At 45.4% G+C, this 12,019-nt stretch overlaps 1 protein-coding gene across 1 annotated transcript; it reads left to right on the top strand.

The window, feature by feature from the left end:
• Nucleotides 1–1,068: 1,068 nt before the first annotated feature.
• PDCL3 (phosducin like 3) lies at nucleotides 1,069–11,785 on the top strand. The gene is made up of 6 exons (XM_005900704.3): nucleotides 1,069–1,184; nucleotides 4,170–4,299; nucleotides 7,428–7,518; nucleotides 7,693–7,836; nucleotides 8,803–9,011; nucleotides 11,403–11,785. The coding sequence occupies exons 1-6, from the start codon at nucleotides 1,179–1,181 to the stop codon at nucleotides 11,543–11,545; spliced, it is 723 nt and encodes a 240-aa protein (XP_005900766.1). The 5' UTR covers nucleotides 1,069–1,178; the 3' UTR covers nucleotides 11,546–11,785.
• The last annotated feature ends 234 nt before the right edge of the window (nucleotides 11,786–12,019 follow it).

The following is a 12,019-nucleotide window of genomic DNA, read 5'->3' as shown; positions in this document are numbered from 1 at the left end:
CTTAGTGACTAAAATGTCATGCCGTGTATAAAACAGATAACAAATAAGGACAAATATACCACGGGGACTTCTAATACTCTGTAATGGGTCATATGGGAAAAGAATCTATAAACAGTGAATATATGCATAACATTCACTTTGCTTTATAGCAGAAAGCAAACAACATTATAAATGAACTATACTGCAATAAAAATTTAAAAAAGAAAAAAAGAAAATATCAGTTCCAGGTCCCATGGCTAGAAATTTAATTTGGGGATGGGACCCCAGGGTAGCGGCAGTTTTAAAGGCTCACAGATAGTGAAGGACAGGGAAGCCTGGCCTGCTGTAGTCCATGGGGTTGCAAAGAGCAGGACACGACCGAGTAACTGGACAACAGGTGTTTCTAATGTAGCCAAAGTTGGGAGTCCGCCTACCCTACATATGTGTTGGTCTGCGTTCTCTGTGTCTGCTACTTCACCGCCTAGCTCAGGTGTCCAGGGAGGGGCATTGCTTTAACTCAAATTCGGAGTGCTGCATACACAGAAGCCCCCGTATTTTTCAATTTAGACTTGCATATTTCTACTCAGTGCCTCCCGTGCGCTCCGCAAAGGGCTAAGCACTTTTGCGAATATGAAACGCCTGAGGCTCAACCAGGTGAAGACATGTTCACGTTTCTGGTTTCGTTTGTTGCGATTCCCGCCGCGTCCGCAGAGCCTAGAATAGTGTTTGGTACGTAGTAGGCGAACTGCTTTATGCGACACTTGAAGGACAGTGACTGAATTCCAGGTAATCCTGCCTCCTTTTGAATCGTAACAACGAATCAGTGAAACGGGTTTCTATCTCTGACTTCTTGGGCCGAGACCTCCGACACCATCGGATCCGTGCCTGGAGATGACACCTAGCCGCCGGGTACCTCCTCGATTCGGTCCCACCGTTCGGTGGCCGAAAACGTGTCCTAATAAGGTTCAGTTCAGCAGCGGCCGGGATTAGCTCGGAGTCACACGAGTGGGCGTGTCCAGCCTCTCGCCTGGGCGCAGCCTCAGAGGAGAACTCACCTCCCCGGCCCCGCGCTATTCTCTCCCGGAGGGCGGGGCGAAGGGCAGGCTGGGAGAGGAGGCGAGTGGCGCCTGCGCGTGCGCGGTAGAGAGCTCACGGGCCGGGTGGCTGTGGCCGGCAGGGCCCTAGCGATTTGACAGAAAATGCAGGTGAGCAAGCCGGGGTTGGGGTAGGGGGCTCGATGCCTGGAGGCTGCGGCCAATCGTTTTGCCCCTCTCGGTCCATGCGGGCGGCTGCCTGTCCTTGCCGGGCCTGTGGGAAGTGCCGGGCGCCTCAGGTTCGGAGTGGCCACGCGAGTGGAGGCCAGCGCAGGCGCAGTGCTGACGGGCGGGCGTGGTCCCGCGGGTACGCGGGCTGGGCGTGCCCGCTCCTCTCCGTGTGTCCCACCCCCGAATCTCATCTTTGAGGGTAGTTCTCCATGAGGTCGGCTGCCCTGGGCCTGTGCAGGCCTCCGGATCTTACCTGACAGAGTTACTTCCTCCTTGTTAACTTTCATAGCGAGCACCTGAATGGGTGCGTTATGAACCCCCTTCACGGATACGGAAGCTGAGGCTCGGACAATTGGAGGGCTGAGCAGGTCGCATAACATAACCTGTGTTCTTGACCCTGCCTAGAGCTGAGTGAGGGGTTTCAACATCCTTCCCTCTCTGCCATCCAATGCTGGTGTACAGGTCGAGGTGCGTCCACTGTGGACCTTAGAGTCCAGCCTGAGGGTCCTTCTGCCCAGTTATTAATACTTTCCCTTTTAAAATGGATAAAACCAAATCCCTCAGTTTTGTTCTTTTATTGTATCAGGAATTTACTAATGCAATTTGACTAAAACCCGTGGTTCAGTTCAGTTGTTCAGTCGTGTCCGACTTTTTGCGACCCCATGGACCACAGCACGCCAGGCCTCCCCGTCCATCACCAACTCCCGGAGTCCACCCAAACCCATGTCCCTTGGGTCGGTGATGCCATACAACCATCTCATCCTCTGTTGTCCCCTTCTCCTTCTGCCCTCAATCTTTCCCAGCATCAGGGTCTTTTCACATGAGTCAGCTCTTCCCATCAGGTGGCCAAAGTATTGGAGTTTCAGCTTCAGCATCAGTCCTTCCAATGAATATTCAGGACTGATTTCCTTTAAGATGGATTGGTTGGATCTCCTTGCAGTCCAAGGCACTCTCAAGAGTCTTCTCCAACATCACAATTCAAAAGCATCAATTCTTTGGTGCTCAGCTTTCTTCACAGTCCAATTCTCACATCCATACATGACCACTGGAAAAACCATAGCCTTGACTAGACAGACCTTTGTTGACAAAGTAATGTCTCTGCTTTTCAATATGCTGTCTAGGTTGGTCATAACTTTCCTTCCAAGGAGTAAGTGTCTTTTAATTTCATGGCTGCAGTCACCATTGGCAGTGATGGAAAAGTGAAAAAAATAAAAAAGATACCATGAAAATGGATGCTTTTATGAGAAAATCTCTGACGACTCAGTTTGGTCACTGTTAAAGGACCCTCCTCCAAAGGTCATTCTGCTCTCTCCTAGATCTCCCTGTGGTCTGGAATCCTGATGAACTCATCTCTGACTCAGTGGCAGAAGGGAAATGGAGTTAGTGTGGGTTTGATTGGGGTTGGAGAGGTTTGTTGTTGTTCAGTCTCTCAGTTGTGTTGGACTCTTTGTGACCCCATGGACTGCAGCAGGCCAGGCTCCCCAGTCCTTCACCACCTCTTGAAGGTTGCTCAAACTCGTGTCCACTGAGTTAATGCCATACAACCATCTCATCCTCTATTGTCCCCTTCTCCTCCTGCCTTCAGTCTTTCCCAGCATCAGGGTCTTTTCCAGTGAGTCGGCTCTTCGCATCAGGTGGCCAAAGGATTGAAGCTTCAGCTTCATCATCAATCCTTCCAATGAATATTCAGGGCTGGAGAGGATGATCATCTCCAAATACAGTGTGTCTGATGAAGAGGAAATTCAGGGCTGCCCTGGCCTCCTTTGTGTTCTCTGTCCTTCAGGCTCCTGCTCAAAAATGTTGTGTCTTAAGAGGCCTTCCTGACCACCCTGTGGAAGGGATTCTGTTTGTTTCTCTTTGATATATTTCAGCAGGACTGGCTAGGGAACTGGGGGTAGAGCCTGGTTATCCCAGTGCCCTTTCCATAGCTTCCTGGTTTCATATTCCAGACCTGCCAAGACATGCCAAACCAGGGTTTGGGCAGCCGTGTTCTGGAGCTAGGAGCCCACCTTGGCATTTCTTTTTCTGATAGTTGATCCTGGTAAGTTTGACTTGTTCCATCCTGCCAGTCTCTTCCTTAATGCCATGGCTCTCCCAAGTTTGTGAGGATTAACTAGGTAGGTACAGGTCAAGAACTTTGTGGTGTCCCCAGCATGTAGGATCATCATGCTGATCAGTAAGCATCAGCTATTGACACTTCTCCATGGTGTCTCAGCTCTTCCTCTTAGCCTTGGCCTTCAGGGAATCAGTCAGACTCTCTTCCTTCTGATTTTCTTGCAGCCACTCAGGACTTTGGAATACTCTATATCTTGTACACGGGCCCTTTGCACAGGCCCTTCTGCCTGGAAAGTAATTTCCAAAATTTTCACTCCTCTGGTTTCCTCTCACCCTCCAGTCACAGTTAAATGTTGCCTCGTCTGAGAGAACGTCTTTACCCATCCTGTGGACTGCACACCGCCTGAAAGTCTAGCTCAGCAGCCTGGTCATTGCATTTGTCATAACGTATAATCTATTTCTTTGTGTATTTAATTACTCACTGACTATTTCTTTCTCTCACCTGTAAAACTGGTGACTTTGGCATTCCTCCTGCTTCCCTACCATCTAGTACAATCATTACGTATAGTAGGTACTTAATAAATATCTGTTGAACAAATCACTCTGAGTCATTAATGAAAATTGACCAGAAGCCAGGTCAGAGCCTTGCCATCATCGTGGATGTCAGTCTTGACGTCATAGCCTGATTTTTACCCTAAGACAAGAAGATTGGAACAGGGGTTGTATGTCTTTTGACACATTCCCAGAAATAGACCTCAGAATAATTGGTGTGAAATCCCCTTCTTACCACTTTCCCATTTGAACCCTGTCCAACATGCGCCCTCCACAGTGGACTTGGCCCTCACAGTACCCTTGGTCCACCTCCTCTAGGACCCCAATGCAGACACCGAGTGGAATGACATCTTACGCAAAAAAGGCATCTTGCCTTCAAAGGAAGATTTGAAAGATCTGGAGAAGGAGGCAGAAGAAGAGGAGCAGCGGATCCTCCAGCAGTCCATTGGTGAGCTTACCTGAGTTTGTGATTCTGTGTCTGTCTGCTTAGGAAACCCTTGGCAAGCCTCTAACTGCTTCAGTAGAAGGATCCTCTGAGCGAGAGTTGGGAGCAGGGATTGAAGTGCTGGGCTGGACACTGCCTCTGGGCCCTCCAGCAGGGCATCTCTGGCTTCATCTTCCTGGGCCATAGAACTGGGGGCACTTCAGAGGCTCCCTCCATCTCCACAGTTCCTGGTCTGTGTCTTTCTTCAGGGTTATCAGCACATGATAACCCTGAAGAAAATATTTCTGAGTCTCCACCTTTTGGTCAGTGATTCAGATTAGTTAATGTCATGGAAATCTGCCCAGAAGTTTTTACTGTTTGTAGTCTCCTGAGAAAGCAAAAAAGTGAAGTCACTCAGTCATATCCAACTCTTTGCAACCCCATGGACTGTAGCCCACTAGGCTCCTCCTTCCATGGGATTTTCCAAGCAAGAATACTGGAGTGGATTGCCATTTCCTTCTCCAGGAGATCTTCCCAACCCAGGGATTGAACCCAGGTCTCCCACATCGTAGGCAGACGCTTTACCGTCTGAGCCACCAGGGAAGTCATAGTCTCCTGAGTGTATGCTTTATCTTTGTGGTTGGATTGGGAATATGAAAATAACTTGATTTGGGGAAACATAAGATGCTTGTGGTGTATGCGGTCTAAGGTCTTTCTCACATGTAGGTATACCACTTGAATTGGAATCCCTTGTGATGCTTGTCAAAAAAACAAGCAAACAAACAAAACATAACAGCACACAGTCTATACTGAATCAGACTCTCTGGGGGGAAGGCCAGGGATGTGCATATTAAGCCAGTGCCTCAGAGAGTTTCTGATTCACACCAAAGTTTGAGAACCGTTGATCACAGGAGCTAGGACTTCTGTCCCATGTTGACATGTTAGGGCTGATTTAGAGGAGAATTGATTACACAGCATTTATCCAGCAAGTGTAATAAATTCTATCCAGTTACTGAAGGACTGCTGTGCGCTGTGTGTTTTCTAGGCGCTGGGGCTTTATCTGTGTGTGGGCCAGCCAAAACACCCTATCCTCTTGGAGCTTATGTTCCAATGGAGGAGACAGACAGTAAATGATACATGAGTGAAATATAGGAAAATAAGGCAGGAAGGGGTTGGAGGAGAAAGTGAAAGTCGCTTAGTTGTGTCCAACTCTTTGTGACCCCATGAAATGTAGTCTGCCAGGCTCCTCTGTCCATGGAATTGTCCAGGCAAAATACTGGAGTGGGTAGCCGTTCCCTTCTCCAGAGGATCTTCCCAACCCAGTGATCGAACCCAGGTCTCCCTCATTGCAAGTGGATTCTTTACCATCTGAGCCACCAGAAAAGTCCTGGTGGGTATAAGGTTGGAGGAGGGGTGGGTATAATTCTAGAGGGTCAGAGAGGGCCTCATTGGGAGTGACATTTGAGTAGACCTGAGGGAGGCAAATGAGCAAGTGGGAAACATGTTGGAGGATCTGCCAGGAGGCCAGGGGGACTGGGAGACAGAAACAGGAGATTCAGAATAGGCAGGGGTCAGACATTTAGGACATTCTAGCTTCTAGTGTGGACCTTGGCTTCGATGTCTAATGAGGTGGGCATCATTGGAGGTTTGAACAGAGGAGGGACATGCCCTCTGTGTTGACAGCACCTTCCTGTTGTTGTCTTACTGAGTGTGGACTGTTGGGGCAGGGCAGGAGGTGGGGAGCCCAGGTGAAACGACTGCAGTGGTGCCCTTGGCAAGTGATGCCGTTGGCTTGGACCAGAGTAGTGGGTGGAAGTGGCCAGATCTGGGTGTATTTTGAAGGTAGGACTGATGGGATTTGCTTATGGATCCTGTGATGGGTGTGAGAGCAAGTAAGGCAAAGATGACTGCAAGGCTCTGGGCTTGAGTGGCCAGAAGGATGGAGTCACCACCTGAGATGAGCAGGGCTTGGGCAGGAGCAGGTTTGGAGGTGAAGATCAGGAACTCGATTTAAGACGTAGTCACTTTGAGATTTCTTATTAGACAAATACAGATGGTAGGTGAGCAGTTGGGAATGCTTTCTTAAATCAGAAATAAGGGTTAGAGGCATACATTTGGGAGTTGTCAGCATGTCAGTGGGTTTTAAAGCTGTGAGATACAGTCACCAAAGGAGCGGGTACAGGTGAGGAAGGAAAGGAGTCCAGTCAACAGAGGGTCCAGGAGAGGGGCCAGGAGGGAGGAGAAAAAGAGGCCAGAGGAAGATGGACTTTCAGAGAGGAGGCAGTGATGGATTAGGCCAAATATGCTCATCGGTTGAGAAAAGAGGTCATTACTGACTTTGGTAAGAGCAGGTTTGGGTCATGTTAGGGTGGGAGTCAGGGGACAAAAACCCGATTGGATGTCAAGAAGCAAGAGTCTTTATGGCAATAAAAACAAAATACAGATTTTTACAGCCATTGATAAAAAAGAGAAGCGAGAGCTGCCTACCACTCACAAGAGAAGACCAGGTGATAATCCCTTTACCTCTAGCAAAGGTGTGCTGGGGAGGACCCCAGAGAGTATCCCACCTTCTTGGAGGCATGAGAACTGTTACGTACCTGTCCCTGAGCATCAGGGACTTGCAGATCAGGCCACTTGAGCTCAGGCTAATACACCTCTCTCCTTTTATAAATTTGGGAAACTTTCCTGTTTGTATCCTTCTTGTTGTGTTAATGTAAGAGAGCCAGGCTGGCTGATCTTTTAAACATGCTCTCCCATTCTTAGTTACCATGTAACACCTTGGATGTGTGCCTGCGTTCTAAGTTGCTTTAGTCGTGTCCGACTGTTTGTGACCCCACGGACTGTAGCCCACCAGGCTCCTCTGTTCATGGGATTCTCCAGGCAGGAATACTGGACTGGGTTGCCGTGCCCTTCTCCAGGGGGTCTTCCCGACCCAGGGATTGAACTCACATCTCTAAACATTCTGCTTTGGCAGATGAGTTCTTTACCGGTAGTGTAACACCTTAACTACTTTTTATTTTGGTTTTGATGGGCTAGGGGCCTTTTGGTATTGCATGCACTCCTTTAGGAGAAAAGTGAAGGAGAAAAGACCCAAAATGCATCTTCGTTCATCTTTTACATTTTTGGTTTTTCACCAACTCAATGACATTCAGTGAAAACATATGAAGACATGACTTTGGAAGAACTGGAGGATAATGAAGACGAATTTAATGAGGAAGACGAACGTGCAATTGAAATGTACAGGTTAGTGCCACCCAGAGGGACTGCTTGGTTTTTCTTGAGGCACTGTAATGTGCGTCCTCTGAAATAAACCTGGCACATAAGTAAGTAAACCTGGACCTTTACGGTTTGCCGTGTGACAGGGGTGTGTGCGAGCGCGTGTGTGTAAGATGTCTCTCTCCTCCTCCTGTCGTGCAGGCAGCAAAGGCTGGCCGAATGGAAAGCGACCCAACTGAAGAACAAATTTGGAGAGGTTTTGGAAATCTCTGGAAAGGATTATGTTCAAGAAGTTACCAAAGCTGGTGAGGGCTTGTGGGTCATCCTGCACCTTTACAAACAAGGGTGAGCTGATCTGATGTGTGTGTGTGCGCGTGCTCAGTCTCTCAGTCATGTCTGGTTCTCTGTGACCCCACGGACTGTAGCCTGCCAGGCTTCTCTGTCCATGGGATTTCCCAGGCAAGAATACTGCAGTGAGCTGCCATTTCCTTCTCCAGGGGAATCTTCCTGACCCAGGGATCAAACCTGCAAGTCCCGTGTCTCCTGCTTTGTCAGGGGGTGTTCTTTACTTCTGAGCCACCTGGGAAGCCCTGATGCCTGTCTTTAAATATTAATTTGAATTTATGTCTTGAACATCTCAGGCTTACTTCACACCAGAGGGTTTTTTTTTAACTAATGTTTTATGTGTTTTTGCAGATTTGCCCAAATGTTATTGTCTAATTTTTGTCTTAGGACTTTCAGATTAATATATGTGACTAATACAAGTGGCTTTATTAAATTGTAGCAGAACAGACTTTTTTTTAATTGTGAATGAATTCCTCAATCACTCGTCCCTCTGAGAAAACTCCAGCGTCTCACGACTCCGTGTCGTGAGTCACTCTCCTCGATGGCGCGGGTGACCTTTGTGAGCATTGTCCATGGCGAGTGGTGCAGAGAGCCCCTAGCGCCTCACCTTCAGTTTTGCTCCCTCCGTGTGGAGTCCAGTGCTTGTGTAGGAGTTCCTTTCAAGCAAGAAGTGCGTTCTGAATCACACATTCTAAGCCTTGGATGGTCTCTCCTTTAGAAAAGCAGGACAATTATCTTTTACAGTGGAGCTGCTTTTCTGACTTACTCGGTCAAATTAAATTGCACTTTGGCTTTTGAACACTTTGCCCAAACCTATTAGAAAATTTTTAAACACTGTCTGTTCATCTTGGCTGGAGTAGCAGAAGCACTTGTGAAGTTGTCATGAGGTTTTCTATGGGGCATTAGGGCGGCTGAGGTTTACTGTACGCAGACGCAAACTCACAGTTGCTCCTCTTTATTTCACAGGATTCCCCTCTGTGCCCTGATAAATCAGCACTTGAGTGCACTCGCCAGGAAGTTTCCTGATGTCAAGTTTATCAAAGCCATTTCAACCACCTGCATACCCAATTACCCTGATAGGAATCTGCCCACGGTATTTGTGTACCTTGAAGGTGACATCAAGGCTCAGTTTATCGGACCTCTGGTGTTTGGTGGCATGAACCTGACTTTGGACGGTAAGGACTCTTCCACACGTGAGGGATGGGGAGGGAGTGCATCTGCTGTTAAGGGTGCCTGTTTCCTAGACACAGGTGGGATGACTTGTCATAGAGTCACCTTTGTCCCGTGTGAGTGAGTGTGAAAAGGGAAGAACATTGAATCTGTCATCTTCGATGAGTCATTGGGAGCAATTACAACTGGACTCTCAGTTAAAAGAGGGCATAGTGGATTTTAAAATATTTAATATTATTGTCTGTGCTGTTTTACTTGTCCCTATAGTTGAATATGTTTGTTTTTTAGTTATAACTCATGAGCACATCATTCATTTCTTATTTAATTCACCCACATTTATTAGTGACAGATGTTTATATGTAAATATACATAAATATATGTAAATTTATACGTATATAAGTCTCTATAAAAATATTTTTTTCAGTTGAAAGGAAGCTTTTAAATGAAAAGTTTATTTAATTCTGCCTCTTAACTCCTAAAGGATATATCTTTTATTTTTTTCTACTTGTGAAAAAGGAGGTATTAAAATACATATGCACACATAATATGTGGGAGAGAAGCTGAGGCCTATGAGCTTCCTACTAGGTCAGATTCTTTATCTCTTTAGTGCAGTGATATGTCCAACTATGCTTTAGTTAGTAGCCTTTAAAAACATATGTTAAAATATGACTTTATATTCTACGTTATATAACTATATAAGATATTCAACTGGGAAACGTGTGAACAGATACATAGATGCATATATATATCAGTTTTGCTTTATTCCAATGTTCAAAGGTATATGATATTTCAAACTAAGTATGTGTTTTGCCTCTTATTTTGATCTTTGAACATAGCATTAGGGGAGAGAGATAGGTATACAATAATAATTATAGTCTTTGTTTCTAGAAAAAGTCTCATTTGTAGGCCAGGCTCCATGGAATTCTCCAGGCAAAAATACTGGAGTGGGTTGCCATTCCCTGCTCCAGGGGATCTTCGCAACTCAGGGATTGAACCGGGGTCTCCTGCATTGCTGGCAGATTCTTTACTGTCTGTCTGAGCCACCAGGAAAGCCCCATATAAATGAACATTAACATTAAATACACTCACGCACATGCATGTACGTGTGAATCTAAATACATCCTTAAGAATCAGAAATCCTGAGAATTTTTTTTTGAGAAATTTATTGAATTTTTTTTGTCATTGAACGAAGATACCTAGAGCTGAAAATACTGATGCTGTTCATCTCCGTGGAACACTGAATTAATGTGATTTCAGTAAAATTGGTTTTCAGATTTTTAAAAAAATATGTTGGGCTGCACTGGATCTTAGTTGTAGCATTCAAGGTCTAGTTCACTGATTGGGGATCAAACCCAGGCCCCTTGCATTGGGAGCTTGGAGTCTTAACTACTAGACCATCAGGGAAGTTCCTGGTTTTCAGATTTTAATAGAAGTTTCCTAATTAGTAGAGCATCAGTTTAAACCAGACTGTTTGGTGTAGAATCTTTCTGACAGTCTCTCACTCCTGCCTGGGTAGAAACATATATCGCTTGATTTTGCTTCACAGTGTCTCACACCAATGTGGATTTTCACTGATTATAAGAGGGTCAAATATAGGATACTTTTGCCACCTGATGCGAAGAGCTGACTCATTGGAAAAGACCCTGATGCTGGGAAAGATTGAGGGCAGGAAGAGAAGGGGACCACAGAGGATGAGATGGTTGGATGGCATCACCGACTCAATGGACGTGGGTTTGGGCGGACTCCGGGAGTTGGTGATGGACAGGGAGGCCTGGTGTGCTGCGGTTCATGGGGTCACAAAGAATCGGACATGACTGAGCGACTGAACTTAACTGAAAATATAGGAGCTAAGCCTTTAATCACTGATTCTTTTTTTTCTGACACTTTTAAGAATTATTACTACTTGGAACAAATGTATCAATCCTAGCATGTCATCATACATTGAGCCTTTGACTCTAATTGGTTGAGATATTGGACATTAGGTTTAAGAATTTCCTTTTGCTAAATAAAATTGGATTTAATAATTACATTGCCAGCAAGACTGTGAAAAGTATTTTCTTAATATATTTCATGCTGATTTCTTTCCTGGGACATTGTGTAAGCCAAGAAGCTAGCTGTGAGAAGATGGGTTTAGTCCTTGGGTTTTTATTAGTTATCCTGGAGGTTCAAATGTATGTAATATTTCATCTCATTTTATGAAAAGTTTCTGCAGGTGTTTTTTTTTCCTTCTTAAGGGTCTGATTTTTTTTTTCCCTTTCTTCCAGGTACCTTATAATTATGACCCTCAAACTGTCATCAAGTGTGGATGGTCATAGTTTCTGCTTAGAAAAACACTGTGGCTTGAGGTTCCCACTCAGGCTGAGTCTTAGGCAATTTGCTTTTTCTTTATCATGCAGAGTTGGAGTGGAAGTTGTCTGAGTCTGGAGCCATCAAGACGAGCCTGGAGGAGAACCCCAAGAAGCCCATGGAAGACGTGCTGCTGTCTGCGGTGCGGTGCTCTGTCCCTGCCAGGAGGGACAGCGATTCTGAGGATGACTGAGGCCGTGGCCCTGGTAACCTGCTGAACTTTCCCAATGGGATACAGCATCTGAACTTTTTTTAAAAAAGGAAAAAGTAGGAACGTATACTGTGTTTTTTTTAGTCCTTTATATTACGTTCTGAATCTCATAGATCTCAGAAATAATCATTGCTGGGAATCCTTTTAAATTTCTGGGGACTCTCTTTTTAAATTAATAGTATTTCCTTAAGAAAAAAATAAAAGCCAGATATTAGTTTGGCAGATGTCTATGTTTTCCTTGCTTATATTTTAGGTCAGCTGTAAGACTATTCACTATTCGTTCACATAAAACTATTAAAAAAGAAATAGAGATTTTTTTTTTTAAATAATGTGAGTAAATTATACAGTGGAAAATGGCAAGCTAAGCTTTGCATTTATATTATTATTTGTTTTTATTTTTTTATAGAGCTAGCAATAAGATTATTAACTCAAAGGAATGATTGCTAGGAAGAAGTA

This window comes from Bos mutus, chromosome 11 (assembly GCF_027580195.1).
Source record: "Bos mutus isolate GX-2022 chromosome 11, NWIPB_WYAK_1.1, whole genome shotgun sequence".
NCBI classification, from domain to species: Eukaryota; Metazoa; Chordata; class Mammalia; order Artiodactyla; family Bovidae; genus Bos; species Bos mutus.
This window is presented reverse-complemented; position numbering and strand designations above follow the sequence as displayed.

What these genes read in the sequence shown, in the direction of transcription:
- PDCL3 (XM_005900704.3), top strand. An exon ending in GATCCTCCAGCAGTCCATTG is followed by an intron (nt 4,300 to 7,427) that starts GTGAGCTTACCT and finishes AATGACATTCAG; the next exon opens with TGAAAACATATGAAGACATG. An exon ending in CATGAACCTGACTTTGGACG is followed by an intron (nt 9,012 to 11,402) that starts GTAAGGACTCTT and finishes TTTATCATGCAG; the next exon opens with AGTTGGAGTGGAAGTTGTCT.